Here is a 23,814-nt window from a genome sequence, read left to right on the forward strand (position 1 = left end):
GGTGGTGGGTGCCGGTGGTTGCAGTCCGGGTGGTGGGTGCCGGTGGTTGCAGTTCGGATGGGCGGGTGTCTTGATTTCAATCGTATTGTAACATCTCTGATATTTTGGTGTATTGGAAGTTTTTCATTATTCACTACTTTGTGTACTCTTTAAGTAGGAGCGTTTGTCTTCTTAGATTTGCGGGTGCGATATGACCCAGCACAGGTAACCAGTGACCAGGTGTAGGTCTAATAGCACCAGATAGTATATGCAAAGTGGAGTTCACTGAGAGTGGAGGTCAGGCCTGTGTGTCAGGTCTGAAGGAAAACTGACAGGTGCCAGGGTAGGAGCCCTGGTGCCTTTGGCTAGGAGGCAGACGGTGGTCTCTGTCTGCAGGAGCCGGGAAGACGGCTCAGTGGAACCGAGGTGGACCGGGACAGGGTAGTGGCCCACCGGTACCGACCCGGGGAACCGACTCGGAAACCGGAGCACAAAGGGGGTACTCAGACCCTGAAGATAGGCCCAGAAGCGGCTGGAACTAGTTAATTAACTGATTGCGGCCAGGACTAGAGGTCCTTTCCCACCCAAAGTCCCGATTGAAGGCAACAGCCCACCGAGGGGGATAACAGGCCACCGCCAAGGCTCAGAGATTCCACGGGCCAGCGTCTGTGGGCAAGGGCTCCTTAGGCCACATCCAGCCGGGAGCGGAATCCTGAAGTTGCAAGCACAGGCAGTCCAGCATTGCAAAACAGGTGCAGAAGAAAGACAGAGACCACCAGTCGGGTGGGGAAACCCGATCGCAGCCGGCTGCGGGCACCGACCACCATCACCTTGTTTACCAGAGACTCGTGTGTGTTTCTAATAGTGAGTACATCAGCACCCTGCGGTCGCCCATCTCCCTGCACCACCAGTCCCCAACGGGTCCCGGGGCCACCATTCCTGCCCATGGAGGGGTTAACAACTTGCTGCGCAACATCTCCCCCAGGTGCCCCGTAACTGCAGCGGTGGTGTCCAATATCACCACATACGGCATCACGAACTCCGTACGGCTCAGCCCGTACATATACGTCCTACACCCACCATGCCATCACTCCCCTTTTCATTTGAAGTGACCGCGAGACCCCCGGGTCCGGAGACCCTCGAGCCACCCACAGAAGGATCGGATCCAAGCGGCTCGGCTGCCGAAAGCGGGGCGGTACACCTCAATTTCTGGTGTCACGAATAGGATACTTACCCATCCACTTACCTTGTGGAAATGTACCTTGTATTGAAGCCAGCGGTGATCCGTTGTAAAATTTTCAGAATCCGCCATCTTGTCGCCATCTTGTTGGCGCGAAAATTCCCGCCCAAAGCCGCCTTCCCCGAGAAAGGGCGCGAAGCTGAAGCCCCGCCCCCTGGGAACACAGCCGTAAAGCAAAGCCGGAAGTCGAAAAATAAAACTTACCAGCCGAAGAGAGGAGTGCCACGAAAAGACCAAGGGGGGGTGGGTGAAAATTCTGCGACATGTGACCGAGCAGATAAAGGGCATGGACTCCAGGACCCTGCCACCCTTCTGGTTCCTGGACCCCGTGAGAGGAACATGGCCGACCCGTCCAACAAGCCCGGAGTGCATGAGCTTGTGCCCAGGACCGCGGCATGGGTAGAAGCCCAGACCGCACGAATGTGTCACCGGATCCAGGCGGAGGCGCGCTTTATGCTGGAACGGTGGATGGCTGAGATGGAGGAGCTGGCTGCGGCCGTGCGGGCACGCGAAGTGGAGGCAACCTTGGAGGAGTGGGTAAGCGACCCACGCCCCTATGTCCCCGAGGGACCGATGGATCAGGCTGAGGGACCCGGTCTGCCCCTGCCCTCCATACTGCCTCCTTCGCCGCCCGTACCGGTTGCTGCTGCCACCCCGCTCGGTCCACGGCCATCGACACCGGCGACGGAGTCTGTCCCACTGGCCTGTGAGGACCAGCCCGAAGAAGCCACCAGCAGTCAGCCCGTCACCGCCCCGACACCGGCCCCGGTTACACGTACCACCAGCATCCGGAAGGTGACCCGTCTTGCTCTGGACCCGCCACCGATCCCGGAGGAGGCCGCACCAGAGATGTCAATGGCCCCGGTAGTCCACCCGGCCAAGGCAGAGGCAGTCCCCGACCGGAAGCCGGCACGACAAGAAATGCTGGCCGCTCCCAAACTCCCGGCCTTGGCTGAGGTGCAGCGGAAATGTGCCTGCGGAGAAGCCGTACGAGCCACGTCACAGCGGGGCCCTCCACTGCCGAAGGTGCTGGTCGTAGCCGGCACGGAGGTGCTCCGGCTGGGCTCGGCCCCCGCACAGGTCACTCAGGAGCAGGCCGCAGACGCTCCATATTGGGACTGGCAGCAGCGCCAGCTGGGCCGGGAAATCGCAGCCTGTGAAAAGAGGAAGGCGGAAGTCTTATCCCGGACCATCCAGGAGAAAGATAATCTTCACAACGCCACCTTTCGGGTAAGGGGCACGACAAACAAAGCCCAGGTCCGGCACTTCGACCCCCGACGTGGATGGGATTTCATCTTCTAGTCGGGCCTGGAGGCAGAGATCTTTGTGTCCCGGAGGGACGTTTACCCACACCTTCCTATGGGCCATCCCGACCGGGACCTGGAACCCGGAGAGCTGGTAACGTACACCCGGCACTGCGGAGAGAGGGGGTGGTTTGCCCTTGATGTAAGAAGAAGGGTGACCATGGGAGCCCAGCTACACGTCCACCCCTCTCCGCAACCTTCCAGTCCTGAATATGAAGAGTATTAATTGGTAGCGGTTCCAGGCTACCTCTCTGCAAGTCCCCGTTGGGACCCTGTTGACGTTCCCGTTTTATAAGTTAAATAATGACATGTCTGAGAACTTGCAGGCCAACCCAAAAACTATTGGGTTTTTTAATAGTCCCTGACCATCCTTTTTCATCATGTCGCAGTCTCCGGAGAGGCTGGTTGGAGGAAGGGCCTGCGGCAGAGTAGACCGAGGTCCCGTCACCATGGAAACCGGTGACTACCCTCCGGGTCAGGGGTCCCCTGGACGTGGGGCCTCTGAGAGAGACTGCCGGGTAAGGAACTTATTACCCGACCCGTGTGGGCAACACCAGGACCCGAACCCATTTCCTGCACTGGGGAAAAGGGGTGCACACCAGTGCTTAGCGGTGGCACCAGGGCTAGGTTTGCTTGGGTGGGCAAAAATGAGAAGGACCCGGTCCCATCCCGTCCCGGTTAATAAAAATGTTTTATGCAACGTTTAGACAACCAGCATCCCGTAAGGGAAGAAACCAAATATCCATATAATTGTAAATTATGTCTTTTTTATCTTTTCCAATTCAAAAAGCAAAATAAACCGGTGGTGGTCGGACAGCCCGCGGACGGTCTGTGTTTAACCAAGGGGGAGTGTGACGCCCTGGCCGGGCCAGGTAGTCACAAATAGGGCCCCGCAATACACCCTTCCCTCACAGGTAACACACAGCCAACCTTAAAACCCTAGTCACCCCCAAAGGGCTTGATAGACACACCAGGGGGCGGAACCAGCCAGTTGGAAGATGCCCACCAAGGAGTTTTAGACAGCCCGGGGCGGGGAAAAGTCAGTGCAGAAAAGTCAGTTCAGTTCAGTCAGTGGAGTGATGGAGCTCAGTGAGAGTGGAGGTCAGGCCTGTGTGTCAGGTCTGAAGGAAAACTGACAGGTACCAGGGTTGGAGCCCTGGTGCCTTTGGCTAGGAGGCAGACGGCGGTCTCCGTCTGCAGGAGCCGGGAAGACGGCTCGGTGGAACCGAGGTGGACCGGGACAGGGTAGTGGCCCGCCGGTACCGACCCGGGGAACCGACTCGGAAATCGGAGCACACAGGGGGTACTCAGACCCTGAAGCTAGGTTCAGAAGCGACTGGAACTAGTTAATTAACTGATTGCGACCAGGACTAGAGGTCCTTTCCCACCCAAAGTCCCGATTGAAGGCAACAGCCCACCGAGGGGAATAACAGGCCACCGCCAAGGCTCAGAGATCCCACGGGCCAGCGTCTGCGGGTAGGGCTCCTTAGGTCACATCCAGCCGGGATCGGACTCCTGAAGCTACAAGCACAGGCAGTCCACCATTCCGAAACAGGTGCAGGAAAAAGACAGAGACCACCAGCCGGGTGGGGGAACCCGAACGCAGCCGGCTGCGGGCACCGACCACCATCACCTTGGTTTACCAGAGACTCGTGTGTTTACTAATAGTGAGTACTGTGGAGACACGGGGCTCAGTGGGTGCTCTTGTCCACTAAAACCCACCGCCTTTAGAAAGACAGCGTGGCTCAGGGCTCATCCCAACTGAACGCTGGCCTCCGTAACCATGGGCTTAACACTACTCAGACAACACAGGGTGAGGGAACCACAATAATTAGACTTTATTGGATCCCCAAACAATTAACGGCACATAACACATAACCAGCAAAACACACAAATGTAACAGGCAACAGAGTCTCCCCCTTCCGCTGCTCACCGGGGATTAGAATGTCCTTGCCTCACAGGTTCCAGGGCCGCTTACTCCAACCCAGCAGCACCCCGCTTTTGGCGGGCACCCACCGTGACTAGAATAACGCCAGATTTAGGAAGCTGTGTGAGGTCTGCAAAGTCTGTAACAGGTGACTGGATTGTACCAACCTGAGTGTCCTGCTTAGGTAGTCCTGGTATGATGCTACAATCCTGGCAGCCGGAGTCGAAATCCCTAGGCTGTGGATATGGTCTCCAACCGGAACCGGAGTCCCTAGATTGAAGCCATAAGATATCCTGATCCTCTAGTCAGCTCCAAAGAGCTTAGACTGGATCCATCAGCATCCATCAACCTTCATCCACCCTGGTGGCTTAAAGAAGTCCCTTTTATAGCCATAACCTTCCCTTAGGATACTGCGTCCTCATCGATTGGTTGGACAAGATTGCTTCTCCCATTGGATGAATTTCAAGCTGCATGGATAATGTTCATTTAAATGATGTGCATAGAAAGACTCAGTATATCTACATGGAGTCGGCAAGTCACCGACTAGACAATGGCTACTAAGGTAATCACATTAGCAATACACAACTACAATACAATGATTACTGGAAAAGTCTGGAGAGCAATAGCTAAGCAAACATGACTTAGCACACATAAGAACAATAGTCTGGATGAATGTTAAGAAACTTTAACCCATGAGAGTCCATGTCGTCACAAATACATCAGCACTCTGCGGTCGCCCATCTCCCTGCACCACCAGCCCCCAACGGGTCCCGGGGCCACCATCCCTGCCCACGGAGGGGTTAACAACATCTCTCCCGGGTGCCCCCTAACTGCAGCGGTGGTGTCCAATATCACCACATACCGTGGGTGGCGTCACGAACTCCATACGGGTCAGCCCGTACATATACGTCCTACATCCTCCATCCCATCACTCCCCTTTTCATTTGAAGTGACCGCGAGACCCCCGGGTCCGGAGACCCTCAAACCACCCACAGAAGGACCGGATCTGAGCAGCTCGACTGCCGAGAGTGGGGCGGTACACTGGGCACTCTGCCTGCTCGGGCCTGGCACTTGGTGCTGAATGTTTATTGCTTGGCATTTGTGGGTAGAGTGTCACAGGTGACAGACAGTCCTGTGGTGTCCAGCAATAGAAGGTCACGGCGTTTGGCTGCACAGAATGCTCCCTGACCTTCTATTACTCGTACTGTCAGTTTTCAGTGTACTGCAAAGCTCCTCTGTCGGGTTTAATTTTTTTCCCTTTAAGACCCAGCGGAGATCTTCTTCCCTTCAGCTGCTTCATCTGTATCTCCGCTTGGGTTTAAATGCTCTCATTTTGCCTGGACTTGTACTGGTGATATTCAGTTCCTTCACCAGCTCTGGATGCAAGCAGGTGGCTTGCACTCATCAGTAGGATCGTTGCTGCTCTTTACTGATCTTATTACTGAGTTGTCTGGAGATAAGTTGTTTCTTGTTTTCACTTGTTTGTTATCCCTGTGTGTCCGTTAGTGCCTGGTTGGGTTGATGAAGAGCTCATCCCATCCGCTCCCTACCCTGGGTCCAGATCAGGGTCAGCCATGGTCAGTATCTGGTGCATAGGTGCAGAACCTTATCTAGGCTGGTGAGGGACCCCAGGGGCCAGCGGTAGGTTTGGACAGGGGTCACCATCTCCCCATTCCCCAGACATAGGGCTTCCCTTCCCTTTCGCCATTCGCTTGGTACTTCCCCGTACCTAGCGTGACACGGAGACTCCGGACCGGACGCTCGGGCCGGACACTTGTAGATGTTCTTTGCTGGTTTTTGGACTCGATGCTTGAGGCTTCACGATCCGGATGACAGGGCCGGGTTGTCACAAAGTGAGTCCCTGGGCGAAAGTTTAAAGTGCGGTCCTAAATGCTGACATATTGCACATCACACGCAGACATTCAGGAGCATTTACAGGTGCCGAGGTCAGACTGGTATACCGGAGGAGTGATGGCACCGAGCGATCCCTACAGAGCAGTCTGCCCCAGCCAATGAAAACCCAAGACTCATTATCTCAGAAAATTAGAATATTATGTGAGATCAACTGATAAAATGATGTTACACTCAGAAATGTCGGCGCCTCCTGAGAAGTCTGTGCAGGAAATGCCTCAATACTTGGTCAGGTCCTTTTGCCTGAATTCCTGCATCAGTGCGGCAATGTGGCAGGAGGCAAGCGGTCTGTGGCAGGAGGCAAGCGGTCTGTGGCACTGCTGAGGGGTTATGGAAGCCCAGGTTGCTTTGATAGTCGCCTTCAGCTCATCTGCATTGTTGGGTTTGGCGTCTCTCATAGGTTCTCTATGGGGTTTAGGTCAGGTGAGTTTGCTGGACAATCAAGCACAGTGATACTGTGGTTAGTAAACCAGGTATTGGTACTTTTGGCAGTGTGGATAGGGGCCAAGTCCTGCTGGAAAATGACATTTCCATCTCCAGAGAGCTTGTCGACAGAGGGAAACATGAAGTGCTGTACAATGTCCTGGTAGACGCTGCGCGGACTTTGGTCTTGAGTGGAGCTACACCAGCAGATGACATGGCCCCCAAACCATCACTGATTGTGGAGACTTCACACCAGACCCCAGCAGCTTGAATTGTGGCCTCCTCTTCCTCCAGACCCTGGGACCGCGATTTACAAATGAAATGCAAGATTTACTTTCATCTGAAAACAGCACCTCGGACCCTGAGAACAGTCCAGGTCTTTTATGCCTTGGCCCAGGTAAGAGGCTTCTGGCGTTGTGTATTGGTCATGAGCGGTGACACAAGGAATGTGACACTTGTAGCCCATGTCCTGGACACGTCTGTGTGTGGTGACTCTAGAAGCACTGACTCCAGCAGCGTCCACTCCTTGTGAATATCACCCACATTTCTGAGTGGTCTTTTCTTAATAATCCTATTAAGGCTTTGGTTATCCCGGTTGCTTGTGCACCTTTTTCTACCACACTTTTTCCTTCCACTCAACTGTCCATTATTATACTTGGATACAGCACTTCATAAGCAATGACCTTTTGTGGCTCACTCTCCTTATAGAGTATGACAATGACTGCCTTCTGGACATCTGTCAAGTCAGCAGTCTTCCCCATGATTGTGTCGCCTACTGAACCAGACTAAGGGACCATTTTAAATGCTTAGGAAGCCTTTCCAGGTGTTTTGTGATAATTATTCTATCTTTCTGAGATAATGACTTTTGAGTTTTTATTGTCTGTAAGCCACAATGATCAACATTACCAGAAATAAACACGTGAAACAGATCCCTCTGTGTGTAATGACTCTATATAATATATAGGAATAGATCCCTCTGTGTGTAATGACTCTATATAATATATGGGAATAGATCCCTCTGTGTGTAATGACTCTATATAATATATAGGAATAGATCCCTCTGTGTGTAATGACTCTATATAATATATAAGAATAGATCCCTCTGTGTGTAATGACTCTATATAATATATATGAATAGATCCCTCTGTGTGTAATGACTCTATATAATATATAAGAATAGATCCCTCTGTGTGTAATGACTCTATATAATATATAGGAATAGATCCCTCTGTGTGTATTGACTCTATATAATATATAAGAATAGATCCCTCTGTGTGTAATGACTCTATATAATATATAGGAATAGATCCCTCTGTGTGTAATGACTCTATATAATATATGGGAATAGATACCTCTGTGTGTAATGACTCTATATAATATATAGGAATAGATCCCTCTGTGTGTATTGACTCTATATAATATATAAGAATAGATCCCTCTGTGTGTAATGACTCTATATAATATATATGAATAGATCCCTCTGTGTGTAATGACTCTATATAATATATAAGAATAGATCCCTCTGTGTGTAATGAATCTAAATAATTTATATGAATAGATCCCTCTGTGTGTAATGACTCTATATAATATATAAGAATAGATCCCTCTGTGTGTAATGACTCTATATAATATATAGGAATAGATCCCTCTGTGTGTAATGACTATATAATATATAGGAATAGACCCCTCTGTGTGTAATGACTTTATATAATATATAGGAATAGATCCCTCTGTGTGTAATGACTCTATATAATATATAGGAATAGATCCCTATGTGTGTAATGACTTTAAATAATATAAAAGAATAGATCCCTCTGTGTGTAATGACTCTATATAATATATAGGAATAGATCCCTCTGTGTGTAATGAATCTATATAATATATATGAATAGATCCCTCTGTGTGTAATGACTCTATATAATATATAGGAATAGGTCCCTCTGTGTGTAATGACTATACATAATATATAGGAATAGATCCCTCTGTGTGTAATGACTCTATATAATATATAGGAATAGATCCCTCTGTGTGTAATGACTCTATATAATATATGGGAATAGATACCTCTGTGTGTAATGACTCTATATAATATATAGGAATAGATCCCTCTGTGTGTAATGACTTTATATAATATATAGGAATAGATCCCTCTGTGTGTAATGACTCTATATAATATATAGGAATAGATCCCTCTGTGTGTAATGACTCTATATAATATATAGGAATAGATCCCTCTGTGTGTAATGACTATATAATATATAGGAGTAGATCCCTCTGTGTGTAATGACTCTATATAATATATATGAATAGATCCCTCTGTGTGTAATGACTATATAATATATAGGAATAGATCTCTCTGTGTAATGACTCTATATAATATATAGGAATAGATCCCTCTGTGTGTAATGACTCTATATAATATATAGGAATAGATCCCTCTGTGTGTAATGACTCTATATAATATATAGGAATAGATCCCTCTGTGTGTAATGACTCTATATAATATATAGGAATAGATCCCTCTGTGTGTAATGACTCTATATAATATATAGGAATAGATCCCTCTGTGTGTAATGACTCTATATAATATATAGGAATAGATCCCTCTGTGTGCAATGACTCTATATAATATATAGGAATAGATCCCTCTGTGTGTAATGACTCTATATAATATATGGGAATAGATACCTCTGTGTGTAATGACTCTATATAATATATAGGAATAGATCCCTCTGTGTGTAATGACTTTATATAATATATGGGAATAGATACCTCTGTGTGTAATGACTCTATATAATATATAGGAATAGATCCCTCTGTGTGTAATGACTTTATATAATATATAGGAATAGATCCCTCTGTGTGTAATGACTCTATATAATATATAGGAATAGATCCCTCTGTGTGTAATGACTCTATATAATATATAGGAATAGATCCCTCTGTGTGTAATGACTATATAATATATAGGAATAGATCCCTCTGTGTGTAATGACTCTATATAATATATAGGAATAGATCCCTCTGTGTGTAATGACTCTATATAATATATAGGAATAGATCCCTCTGTGTGTAATGACTCTATATAATATATAGGAATAGATCCCTCTGTGTGTAATCACTCTATATAATATATAGGAATAGATCCCTCTGTGTGTAATCACTCTATATAATATATATGAATAGATCCCTCTGTGTGTAATGACTCTATATAATATATATTAATAGATCCCTCTGTGTGTAATGACTATATAATATATAGGAATAGATCCCTCTGTGTGTAATGACTCTATATAATATATAGATATAGATCCCTCTGTGTGTAATGACTCTATATAATATATAGGAATAGATCCCTCTGTGTGTAATGACTATATAATATATAGGAATAGATCCCTCTGTGTGTAATGACTCTATATAATATATAGGAATAGATCCCTCTGTGTGTAATGACTCTATATAATATATAGGAATAGATCCTTCTGTGTGTAATGACTCTATATAATATATAGGAATAGATCCCTCTGTGTGTAATGACTATATAATATATAGGAATAGATCCCTCTGTGTGTAATGACTCTATATAATATATAGGAATAGATCCCTCTGTGTGTAATGACTCTATATAATATATAGGAATAGATCCCTCTGTGTGTAATGACTCTATATAATATATAGGAATAGATCCCTCTGTGTGTAATGACTATATAATATATAGGAATAGATCCCTCTGTGTGTAATGACTCTATATAATATATAGGAATAGATCCCTCTGTGTGTAATGACTCTATATAATATATGGGAATAGATACCTCTGTGTGTAATGACTCTATATAATATATAGGAATAGATCCCTCTGAGTGTAATGACTTTATATAATATATAGGAATAGATCCCTCTGTGTGTAATGACTCTATATAATATATAGGAATAGATCCCTCTGTGTGTAATGACTCTATATAATATATAGGAATAGATCCCTCTGTGTGTAATGACTATATAATATATAGGAATAGATCCCTCTGTGTGTAATGACTCTATATAATATATATGAATAGATCCCTCTGTGTGTAATGACTATATAATATATAGGAATAGATCTCTCTGTGTAATGACTCTATATAATATATAGGAATAGATCCCTCTGTGTGTAATGACTTTATATAATATATAGGAATAGATCCCTCTGTGTGTAATGACTCTATATAATATATAGGAATAGATCCCTCTGTGTGTAATGACTCTATATAATATATAGGAATAGATCCCTCTGTGTGTAATGACTCTATATAATATATAGGAATAGATCCCTCTGTGTGTAATGACTCTATATAATATATAGGAATAGATCCCTCTGTGTGTAATGACTATATAATATATAGGAATAGATCCCTCTGTGTGTAATGACTCTATATAATATATATGAATAGATCCCTCTGTGTGTAATGACTATATAATATATAGGAATAGATCTCTCTGTGTAATGACTCTATATAATATATAGGAATAGATCCCTCTGTGTGTAATGACTTTATATAATATATAGGAATAGATCCCTCTGTGTGTAATGACTCTATATAATATATAGGAATAGATCCCTCTGTGTGTAATGACTCTATATAATATATAGGAATAGATCCCTCTGTGTGTAATGACTCTATATAATATATAGGAATAGATCCCTCTGTGTGTAATGACTCTATATAATATATAGGAATAGATCCCTCTGTGTGTAATGACTCTATATAATATATAGGAATAGATCCCTCTGTGTGTAATGACTCTATATAATATATAGGAATAGATCCCTCTGTGTGTAATGACTCTATATAATATATAGGAATAGATCCCTCTGTGTGTAATGACTCTATATAATATATAGGAATAGATCCCTCTGTGTGTAATGACTCTATATAATATATAGGAATAGATCCCTCTGTGTGTAATGACTATATAATATATAGGAATAGATCCCTCTGTGTGTAATGACTCTATATAATATATATGAATAGATCCCTCTGTGTGTAATGACTATATAATATATAGGAATAGATCTCTCTGTGTAATGACTCTATATAATATATAGGAATAGATCCCTCTGTGTGTAATGACTTTATATAATATATAGGAATAGATCCCTCTGTGTGTAATGACTCTATATAATATATAGGAATAGATCCCTCTGTGTGTAATGACTTTATATAATATATAGGAATAGATCCCTCTGTGTGTAATGACTCTATATAATATATAGGAATAGATCCCTCTGTGTGTAATGACTCTATATAATATATAGGAATAGATCCCTCTGTGTGTAATGACTCTATATAATATATAGGAATAGATCCCTCTGTGTGTAATGACTCTATATAATATATAGGAATAGATCCCTCTGTGTGTAATGACTATATAATATATAGGAATAGATCCCTCTGTGTGTAATGACTCTATATAATATATATGAATAGATCCCTCTGTGTGTAATGACTATATAATATATAGGAATAGATCTCTCTGTGTAATGACTCTATATAATATATAGGAATAGATCCCTCTGTGTGTAATGACTTTATATAATATATAGGAATAGATCCCTCTGTGTGTAATGACTCTATATAATATATAGGAATAGATCCCTCTGTGTGTAATGACTCTATATAATATATAGGAATAGATCCCTCTGTGTGTAATGACTCTATATAATATATAGGAATAGATCCCTCTGTGTGTAATGACTCTATATAATATATAGGAATAGATCCCTCTGTGTGTAATGACTCTATATAATATATAGGAATAGATCCCTCTGTGTGTAATGACTCTATATAATATATAGGAATAGATCCCTCTGTGTGTAATGACTCTATATAATATATAGGAATAGATCCCTCTGTGTGTAATGACTCTATATAATATATAGGAATAGATCCCTCTGTGTGTAATGACTCTATATAATATATAGGAATAGATCCCTCTGTGTGTAATGACTATATAATATATAGGAATAGATCCCTCTGTGTGTAATGACTCTATATAATATATATGAATAGATCCCTCTGTGTGTAATGACTATATAATATATAGGAATAGATCTCTCTGTGTAATGACTCTATATAATATATAGGAATAGATCCCTCTGTGTGTAATGACTTTATATAATATATAGGAATAGATCCCTCTGTGTGTAATGACTCTATATAATATATAGGAATAGATCCCTCTGTGTGTAATGACTCTATATAATATATAGGAATAGATCCCTCTGTGTGTAATGACTCTATATAATATATAGGAATAGATCCCTCTGTGTGTAATGACTCTATATAATATATAGGAATAGATCCCTCTGTGTGTAATGACTCTATATAATATATAGGAATAGATCCCTCTGTGTGTAATGACTCTATATAATATATAGGAATAGATCCCTCTGTGTGTAATGACTCTATATAATATATAGGAATAGATCCCTCTGTGTGTAATGACTCTATATAATATATAGGAATAGATCCCTCTGTGTGTAATGACTCTATATAATATATAGGAATAGATCCCTCTGTGTGTAATGACTCTATATAATATATAGGAATAGATCCCTCTGTGTGTAATGACTCTATATAATATATAGGAATAGATCCCTCTGTGTGTAATGACTCTATATATTATATTTGTTTCACTTTTTGTATTGAATAACTGAAATAAATTTCCTTTTTGATGATATTCTCATTTATTGAGAAGCGCTTGTATGTTTACACACACACACACACACACACACACACATATGTATACACCAAGGACACGCACACACAAAGAACACACACCTGTGTACACTGAACACTCACCTACATGTATACACAGACACATATGTATATACCGAGCACACACACATAGCACACAGACTTGTATATACTGAGCACACACATATGTATACAGTGCACACACACATATGCATACACACACACACAGCACACACACATGTATCCAGAGCAAATACACACGCCCGTGCTGTACTCTCTGTTCCGGACTCTGTGCCGGACGCTCTGTGCCGGACGCTCTGTGCCGGACTCTCTGTGCCGGACTCTCTGTGCCGGACGCTCTGTGCCGGACGCTCTGTGCCGGACGCTCTGTGCCGGACGCTCTGTGCCGAACGCTCTGTGCCGGAGGTTTTGTGTCAGACGCTCTGTGCCGGACGCTCTGTGCCGGACGCTCTGTGCCGGACGCTCTGTGCCGGACGCTTTGTGCCGGACGCTCTGTGCCGGACGCTCTGTGCCGGACGCTTTGTGCCGGACGCTCTGTGCCGGACTCTCTGTGCCGGACGCTCTGTGGCGGACGCTCTGTGGCGGACACTCTGTGGCGGACGCTCTGTGGCGGACGCTCTGTGGCGGACACTCTTTGCCGGACGCTCTGTGCCAGACGCTCTGTGCCGGACTCTCTGTGCCGGACGCTCTGTGCCAGAGGTTTTGTGCCGGACGCTCTGTGCCGGACGCTCTGTGCCGGACTCTCTGTGCCGGACGCTCTGTGCCGGACGCTCTGTGCCGGACGCCCTGTGCCGGACGCTTTGTGCCGGACGCTCTGTGCCGGACTCTCTGTGCCAGACGCCCTGTGCCGGACGCTCTGTGCCGGACGCTCTGTGCCGGACGCTCTGTGCCGGACGCTCTGTGCCGAACGCTCTGTGCCGGAGGTTTTGTGTCAGACGCTCTGTGCCGGACGCTCTGTGCCGGACGCTCTGTGCCGGACGCTCTGTGCCGGACGCTTTGTGCCGGACGCTCTGTGCCGGACGCTCTGTGCCGGACGCTTTGTGCCGGACGCTCTGTGCCGGACTCTCTGTGCCGGACGCTCTGTGCCGGACGCTCTGTGGCGGACGCTCTGTGGCGGACGCTCTGTGGCGGACGCTCTGTGGCGGACACTCTTTGCCGGACGCTCTGTGCCAGACGCTCTGTGCCGGACGCTCTGTGCCGGACGCTCTGTGCCGGACGCTTTGTGCCGGACGCTCTGTGCCGGACGCTCTGTGCCGGACGCTCTGTGCCGGACGCTCTGTGCCGGACGCTCTGTGCCAGACGCTCTGTGCCGGACGCTCTGTGCCGGACGCTCTGTGCCGGACGCTCTGTGCCGGACGCTCTGTGCCGGACGCTCTGTGCCGGACGCTTTGTGCCGGACGCTCTGTGCCGGACGCTCTGTGCCGGACGCTCTGTGCCGGACGCTCTGTGCCGGACGCTCTGTGCCGGACGCTCTGTGGCGGACGCTTTCTGCCGGACGCTCTGTGCCGGAGGTTTTGTGCTCGTTGGGTGATGTGCAGTGTTTGGGGCCCGGATCTTATGACTGGATGTGTGAGGTTCGGTGTTTGTGTCTTTCAGTTTCTTCTGTTAATTTCACTTATTTCCTCTTTTAGGAGAAGGGTTCTTTGGCCGGTGCTTCTCCAACTGGAACTGTCTGGATATTGGGAGCCCCCAAAATGTGACCCTCATGACTATGGTGGAATGCTGCCTGCACCCCTGGAGCCACAGCTGGAAGAACGTCACCTCTGAGCTCTGCTTCAGCTGCTCCTATGTGTCACCCACCGGTGAGCGCTAAACCCGGCATGCCTGATCACATGACATTATATCAGTGATGTCATCATCGGGGGTGGGGCTTTATATAAGGGGTGTGGTCTCATGCCTGATCACATGACATTATATCAGTGATGTCATCATCGGGGGTGGGGCTTTATATAAGGGGTGTGGTCTCATGTCTGATCACATCATTATATCAGTGATGTCATCATCGGGGGTGGGGCTTTATATAAGGGGTGTAGTCTCATGTCTGATCACATGACATTATATCAGTGATGTCATCACCAGGGGTGGGGCTATATTTAAGGGGTGTGGTCTCATGTCTGATGACAGGTCATTAGATCAGTGATGTCATCACCAGGGGGCGGGGCTGACAACCTCACACATGTATACTGGTGGGTTGTCAGCAGTAATAGGTGAATTCTATTGGTGAAAGTAATATTGGGGCGTTGTATCTTCTGATTTTCCTCAGATCTGCCGTCTCCCTACCTGATGAGGCCGTTTCTCTCCACCGCTCTTATCGGGGGGCCGTTGTACAGACTTTTCTCCACTTGCGTCACGTGGGGCGGTTTCCATTTTCGGACATTTGATGGGCGACATTATAACTTCCATGGGCGGTGTGCGTATAACCTGGCGTCGTCCTCTGAAGCCAGCTGGGCAGTGTTTGTCTCTGGGGGGCCGTGCAGCGGTGGAGCCAGCCTCTGCCCCAAGGTATGGAGGTTCTCAGCCCTGCACTGATCCTACCAGGGGTCCTCTGTGCTGCTGTGGGTGATGCACTTACCTCTGGTCTGTCGGCCTCCAGGTTCTGAAGATGGTCTTTGGGTTGGATCAGGTTATGGTGACGGGGCGGTCAGTGACAGTGAATGAGGTTGTGGTACCAGACGGAGACCCCCATCTGCAGAATGGTGAGTTCAGAGCTCCTCGGGGCCACAGGACACCTTATTGTCGTGTCCGCACTGGTGACTGGTGTGTAACATCTGGTGATGGACCTGATTGCTGGTGATGGATCCTATAGCTGTCAGTAGATGACACTGGCTGGCCTAGGCGATGTTGATGGATCTTGTTGCTGTTGATAGATTCTGTTTTACCCACCGGTGGCCACGTCTCTGAATGAAGCCAGGTTCAGCCATCGAGCGGGTAACATGGATACACTGGGCTGTGACTGGTTTACACTGGTTGCCACTTTTTGTCTATGGTTGGGGGCAGTACAAGATTGTGGGGTCAGTAAACATGTGCCCCCCCCCCATATCAGGTATCAGCATCCTATGGCTTGGAGACTTCGTCTTCATAGAGAGTGGTCTGGGGGTCCGTGTGAAGTTTGATGGTGGACACAACATTTATGTGACGGTGAACTCCGAGCTCCGGGGCCGGACAAGCGGATTGTGTGGGACCTTCAACGAGAACACAGAAGGTGGGTGTCTGAGGGACCTGTGTGCGGCAACTGGGGGAGGGGGGGCGCTGGGACCCTCACTAACCATGTCTCCTCTTAGATGACTTCACAATGGCCGGGGGCGCCGTGTCTCTGAATGCTGCAGGGTTTGGGAACTCCTGGAAGATCCAAGACCTCCACAGCCGGGTAAGTGCAGAAAATACAGACCTCCAGGGTGTGCAGGGTGGATGATGGGGCGAGGGCAAATCATGGTGTTGGATTAGTGATGGGAGGCAGCATGTGACTGATGGGGGTTCCTCTTATACGGACTTCTCTCCTTCTTCTTGGAGCAGCACATGTGTCCTGACGTTCCGGAGCTTGGCCACAGCTGCCATCTTCCTGGACGAGAGGCCATCATGGCGGAGGCAGAATCTGTGTGCGGGAAGCTCCTCGCTGCCCCCTTCAGCCACTGTCACCACAAGGTAAGGCAGAAGATTGGTCATGAGGTTCGGGCAGTGTATGGGGGTTCGGGCAGTGCATGGGGGTCCGGGCAGTGCATGGGGGTCCGGGCAGTGCATGGGGTTCGGGAAGTGCATGGGGGTCCGGCCAGTGCACCATGGAAAAATACATGACTTACTTTATAGGTAGCAATGCGATGAGGAGCAGGAAAGACGGACCTCAGGGGTTAATACATAAAGAAATGTGTTTTATATAGGAAAATGATGGACACAAAATAAGAGATCATTCTGCAAACATGAGGCCGGTTATAAAAGAAAGATGAAAGCATTACCCTTCACCTTACATGATGGCGTCAGGAGGATCCACAGACCACGGTCCATCCCTCTACTAAATCAGCCGAAGGTTGAGGCTTAAGGCTAAGTTCACACACTGCGTTTTTTGACGCTACGTTTTTGTGTGCGTTTTTACCGCGTTTTGATGCATTTTTTGCTGCGTTTTGCTACGTTTTTTCTCACTGCGTTTTTATGCGTTTTTTATCAGTGAAACCATTAAAGATTATTGAGAAAAAAAAAAGAAAAAAGGTCTGATGTCATTTCCTTCTTCAATATGTTCTTCATTCTCCACTAGTGTATACAGGAGAGCAGACAGCTGCAGAACTACAAGGCTCAGCATGCTCCATCCAATAGTGTATGCAGGAGAGCAGACAGCTGCAGAACTACAAGGCTCAGCATGCGCCATCGAATAGTGTATGCAGGAGAGCAGACAGCTGCAGAACTACAAGGCTCAGCATACTCCATCCAATAGTGTATTCAGGAGAGCAGACAGCTGCAGAACTACAAGGCTCAACATGCTCCGTCCAATAGTGTATGCAGGAGAGCAGACAGCTGCAGAACTACAAGGCTCAGCATGCTCCATCCAATAGTGTATGCAGGAGAGCAGACAGCTGCAGAACTACAAGGCTCAGCATGCTCCATCCAATAGTGTATGCAGGAGAGCAGACAGCTGCAGAACTACAAGGCTCAGCATACTCCATCCAATAGTGTATGCAGGAGAGCAGACAGCTGCAGAACTACAAGGCTCAGCATGCTCCATCCAATAGTGTATGCAGGAGAGCAGACAGCTGCAGAACTACAAGGCTCAGCATGCTCCATCCAATAGTGTATGCAGGAGAGCAGACAGCTGCAGAACTACAAGGCTCAGCATACTCCATCCAATAGTGTATGCAGGAGAGCAGACAGCTGCAGAACTACAAGGCTCAGCATGCTCCGTCCAATAGTGTATGCAGGAGAGCAGACAGCTGCAGAACTACAAGGCTCAGCATGCTCCATCCAATAGTGTATGCAGGAGAGCAGACAGCTGCAGAACTACAAGGCTCAGCATGCTCCATCCAATAGTGTATGCAGGAGAGCAGACAGCTGCAGAACTACAAGGCTCAGCATACTCCATCCAATAGTGTATGCAGGAGAGCAGACAGCTGCAGAACTACAAGGCTCAGCATGCTCCATCCAATAGTGTATGCAGGAGAGCAGACAGCTGCAGAACTACAAGGCTCAGCATACTCCATCCAATAGTGTATGCAGGAGAGCAGACCGCTGCAGAACTACAAGGCTCAGCATACTCCATCCAATAGAGTATGCAGGAGAGCAGACAGCTGCAGAACTACAAGGCTCAGTATACTCCATCCAATAGTGTATGCAGGAGAGCAGACAGCTGCAGAACTACAAGGCTCAGCATACTCCATCCAATAGTGTATGCAGGAGAGCAGACAGCTGCAGAACTACAAGGCTCAGCATACTCCATCCAATAGTGTATGCAGGAGAGCAGACAGCTGCAGAACTACAAGGCTCAGCATGCTCCATCCAATAGTGTATGCAGGAGAGCAGACAGCTGCAGAACTACAAGGCTCAGCATGCTCCATCCAATAGTGTATGCAGGAGAGCAGACAACTGCAGAACTACAAGGCTCAGCATACTCCATCCAATAGTGTATGCAGGAGAACAGACAGCTGCAGAACTACAAGGCTCAGCATGCTCCGTCCAATAGTGTATGCAGGAGAGCAGACAGCTGCAGAACTACAAGGCTCAGCATGCTCCATCCAATAGTATATGCCGGAGAGCAGACAGCTGCAGAACTACAAGGCTCAGCATGCTTCATCCACTAGTATATGCACGAGAGCAGACAGCAGCTGCAGAACTACAAGGCTCAGCATCCTCCATCCAGGACTGTATGCAGGAGTTTTTTGCCCCCCAAAAAAATGACATGGGCTTCGCCGTGTTTTTGTATGCTAGCCAGGTACAGCAGGCAGGTACGGCTGCCCCCAACCCCCAGCTGCCTATTTGTAGCCGGCTGGGAACCAAAAATATAGGCAAGCCCTTTTTTTTTTTTTTCAAATATTTTATGAATTTCATGAAATCATTGAAAAAAAATGACATGGGCTTCGCCATATTTTTGTGTCCAGCCGGGTACAACTAGGCAGCTGGGGATTGGAATCTGCAGCGCAGGGTGCCCAAGCTTTCTGGGCACCCATGCTGTGAATTGCAGTCTGCAGCCACCCCAGAAAATGGCGCTTTCATAGAAGCGCCATCTTCTGGCGCTGTATCCAACTCTTCCAGCTGCCCTGATGCCGGGTGGATCGCTGGGTAATAATGGGGTTAGGGCTAGCTGTATATTATCAGCTGGCCCTAAGCCCGAAATTCATGGTGTCACGCCAATATTAGACATGGCCACCATTAATTTCTAGTACAGATAAAAAAATACAACACACAGAAAAATATTTTTATTAGAAATAAAACACAACACAATTAGTGACTCCATCTTTATTGAAATAAAGAACTCCCCTATGCAGTAATCCTGGGTCAAGGGTCCCGCGCCGTCCAATCCGGATCCAATATCATCTGATCGGTTTGCTGGAAGGCAAGGCAATCAGATGATGTGTCAGGTTCAAGGGCCTGAATCACATGACACAGCAGCTGATTGTATAAACGGCTTTTATACAATAAGCTGATGCATCAGTGAAAAAAAAAATACACATGTCCGTGCTCACTCCTGTCCGATTGCTCCAGGAGCTGCCGGTAATCAGTGATGAAGTCTCCTGACAGCATCAGCTGATAGTTTAAGCCGGCCGGGCGGTAAAAAGCCGGCGTCACCGAGAGACTTACGATCAGCTGATGCCTCAGGTGCCGTATCAGGTGACCGCATCAGGTGATCCACCGCCAGGTCCTGCAGCTATCAGACGTGCCTGGGAGCCGGCACGCAGCCGGAGCGAGGGCGGCGGTACCGGGAAGAGGAGCTGGGAGCGGACATGTCGGGAGTCTGCAGACAGGTATGACTTTTTTTTCTACTGTTCACTTTTGATTTTGCAGCTGCTTCCATCTCCATCTCCATCTGCCATGGAGGCAGCGGTGACGGTACCGGGAGGATTCACGCTTCTGTGTTTACTGACAGAAGGAATCCTCTTCCTGTACATGTCACTTTACTGCCCACCACTTGCGTTCATAGCTGCGTTTTTAGTCATAGAAACGCACTAAAATGCAGCTATATTTGCAATTTGCTGTTTTCATTGCGTTTTTGAACATCTCATTGAACTCAATGGGCGGAAAACGCAGTGGAAAACGCAAAAATAATTGACATGCTGCGTTTTTGTGGTCACCAGAAAAACGCAGCTAAAAAAAACCGCTGTGTGCAGACAGCAAAAATGAAAAATCATAGACTTTGCTGCAGTTTTCTGAGCAAAAACGCAGCGAAAAACGCAGCGAGAAACGCACTATGTGAACTTACCCTAAAGGGTGCTTTACACGTTGCGACATCGCTAGCGATATATCGTCGGGGTCACGTCATTAGTGACGCACATCCGGCGCCGGTAGCAACATCGCAGCGTGTGACACCAAGGAGCGACGATCAACGATCGCAAAATCATTCCAACACGGTGATCGTTGACATGTCGCTCCTTTCCTTAATATCGTTGCTGCAGCTCCACACATCACTGTGTGTGACACCGGGGGAGCTACAAACATCTCCTACCTGCGTCCCGCCTGCAATGCGGAAGGAAGGAAGGAAGGAGGTGGGCGGGATGTTACGTCCTGCTCATCTCCGCCCCTCCACTTCTATTGGCTGCCTGCCGTGTGACGTCGCTGTGACACCGCATGGCCCGCCCCTTTAGGAAGGAGGCGGGTCGCCGGCCAGAGCGACGTCGCAGGGCAGGTGAGTGCATGTGAAGCTGCCGTAGCGATAATGTTCGCTACGGCAGCAATCACACAATATCGCATGTGCGACGGGGCGGGTGCAAGCGATGTCGCAGCGTGTAAACCCCGCTTTAAGGCTGCTTTACACACTGCGATATCGTTACCAATATCGCTAGCGTGCGTACCCGCCCCCATTGTTTGTGCGACACTGGCAAATCGCTGCCCGTGGTGCACAAAATCACGCGGACCCGTCACACTACTTACCTGCCTAGCAACGTCACTGTAACCAATGAACCGCCTCCTTTCTAAGGGGGTGGTTCATTCAGCGTCACAGCGATGTCACTAAGCGGCCGCCCAATAGAAGCAGAGGGGTGGAGATGAGCAGGACGTAACATCCCGCCCACCTCCTTCCTTCCTCATTGCCGGTGGACGCAGGTAAGGAGAGGTTCGTCGCTCCTGCAGTGTCACACATAGCGATGTGTGCTGCCGGAACGAGGAACAACATCGTACCTGCAGCAGCAACGATAGTTGGGAATAGGGGGATGTCACCGATGAGCGATTTTGAACGTTTTTGCAACTAATTAAAATTGCTCATAGGAGTCACACACAACGACATCGCTAACGCGGCCGGATGTGCGTCACAAAATCCGTGACCCCAACGAGATCGCTTTACATTGCTCTAATTATCATCTCCAGTGTGTATGTATGCATGTGTATATTTCAGATATATAAATATATATATACAGTGCCTTGCGAAAGTATTCAGCCCCTTGAATTTTTCAACCTTTTCACACATTTCCAGCTTCAAACATAAAGATAAAATGTGAATGTTCTGGTGAAGAATCAATAACAAGTGACACAATTGTGAAGAGGAAGGAAATTTATTGCTTATTTTACACTTCTATAAAAAATAACTGAAAATTGGGGCGTGCAATATTATTCACCCCCTGTAAGTGAATCCTTCGTAGCGCCCCCTTTTGCTGCGATTACAGCTGCAGTCTCTTGGGGGATGTGTCTATCAGTTTTGCACATGGAGAGGTGAAATTCTCGCCCATTCTTCCTTTGTAAACAGCTGGAGCTGAGTGAGGTTGGATGGAGGCGTTTGTGAACAGCAGTTTTCAGCTCTTTCCACAGATTCTCGATTGGGTTCAGGTCTGGGCTGTGACTTGGCCATTCTAACACCTGGATACGGTTATTTGTGAACCATTCCATTGTAGAGTTTGCTTTATGTTTGGGATCATTGTCTTGGTGGAAGACAAATCTCCGTCCCAGTCTCAGGTCTTTTGCAGACTCCAACAGGTTTTCTTCAAGAATGGTCCTGTATTTGGTTCCATCCATCTTCCCATCAATTTTACCATCTTCCCTGTCCCTGCTGAAGAAAAGCAGGCCCAAACCATGATGCTGCCACCACCATTTTTGACAGTGGGGATGATGTGTTCAGGGGGATGAGCTGTGTTGCTTTTACACCTTCTTCCACATGTTTGGTGTCTCCGGTGGCTTGTGGCAAACTTTAAACAACACTTTCTATGGATATCTTTGAGAAATGGCTTCTTCTCGCCACTCTTCCATAAAGGCCAGATTTGTGCAGTGTACGGCTGATTGTTGTCCTATAGACAGACTCTCCCACCTCAGCTGTAGATCTCTGCAGATCATCCAGAGGGATCATGGGCCTCTTGGCTGCATCTCTGATCAGTCTTCGCCTTGTGTGAGATGACAGTTTGGATGGACGGCCGGGTCTTGGTAGATTTGCAGTGGTATGATGCTCCCTCCATTACAATATGATCGCTTGCACAGAGGTCCTTGTGATGTTTAAAGTTGTGGAAATCTTTTTGCAACCAAATCCGGCTTTAAACTTCTCCACAACAGTATCCTGGACCTGCCTGTTGTGTTCCTTGGTCTTCATGATGCTCTCTGCACTTTACACAGAACATGAGACTATCACAGAGCAGGGGCATTATACGGAGGCTTGATCACACACAGGGGCTTATATTTATCATCATCAGTCATTTAGGACAACACTGGATCATTCAGAGATCCTCAATCAACTTCTGGAGGGAGTTTCTGCACTGACAGTAAAGGGGGTGAATAATATTGCACGCCACAATTTACAGTTATTTATTTTTTATAAAACTTTAAAATAAGCAATAAATTTCCTTCATCTTCACAATTGTGTCACTTGTTGTTGATTCTTCACCAGAACATTCACATTTTTATCTTTATATTTGAAGCCTGAAATGTGGGAAAAGGTAGAAAAATTCAAGGGTGTTGTGAATGTCAGTTCTGCTTTTGCTGCTGGGAGGCTCCCTCTTGTGGCCAGGAATGGTTTGTACTTGGACCAGGTGGGTTGTGCAATGGGCGTTTCCATTGCTAACTCTCTGCCTATTTAAACCCTGGTCTGATAGCAGGCTATGCCGGATGTCAGTTGTTCTTTGTTCACCAGCCTGCTTCATTCTGCTCCACACCACATCTACC

The 23,814-nt window shown here is 47.1% G+C and overlaps 1 protein-coding gene across 1 annotated transcript in view; it reads left to right on the forward strand.

Annotated features, from left to right (window-relative positions):
- The window catches only part of LOC142243992 (SCO-spondin-like), a 476,497-nt gene that overhangs the window by 20,224 nt on the left and 432,459 nt on the right, over nucleotides 1–23,814 (forward strand). Inside the window, 6 exon segments of the mRNA XM_075316177.1 lie at nucleotides 15,174–15,344; nucleotides 15,806–16,044; nucleotides 16,136–16,238; nucleotides 16,586–16,744; nucleotides 16,824–16,909; nucleotides 17,056–17,184. Of these exon segments, the coding sequence (XP_075172292.1) occupies nucleotides 15,174–15,344; nucleotides 15,806–16,044; nucleotides 16,136–16,238; nucleotides 16,586–16,744; nucleotides 16,824–16,909; nucleotides 17,056–17,184 (887 nt within the window).

Source organism: Anomaloglossus baeobatrachus, chromosome 6 (genome assembly GCF_048569485.1).
Source record: "Anomaloglossus baeobatrachus isolate aAnoBae1 chromosome 6, aAnoBae1.hap1, whole genome shotgun sequence".
Classification (NCBI taxonomy): domain Eukaryota; kingdom Metazoa; phylum Chordata; class Amphibia; order Anura; family Aromobatidae; genus Anomaloglossus; species Anomaloglossus baeobatrachus.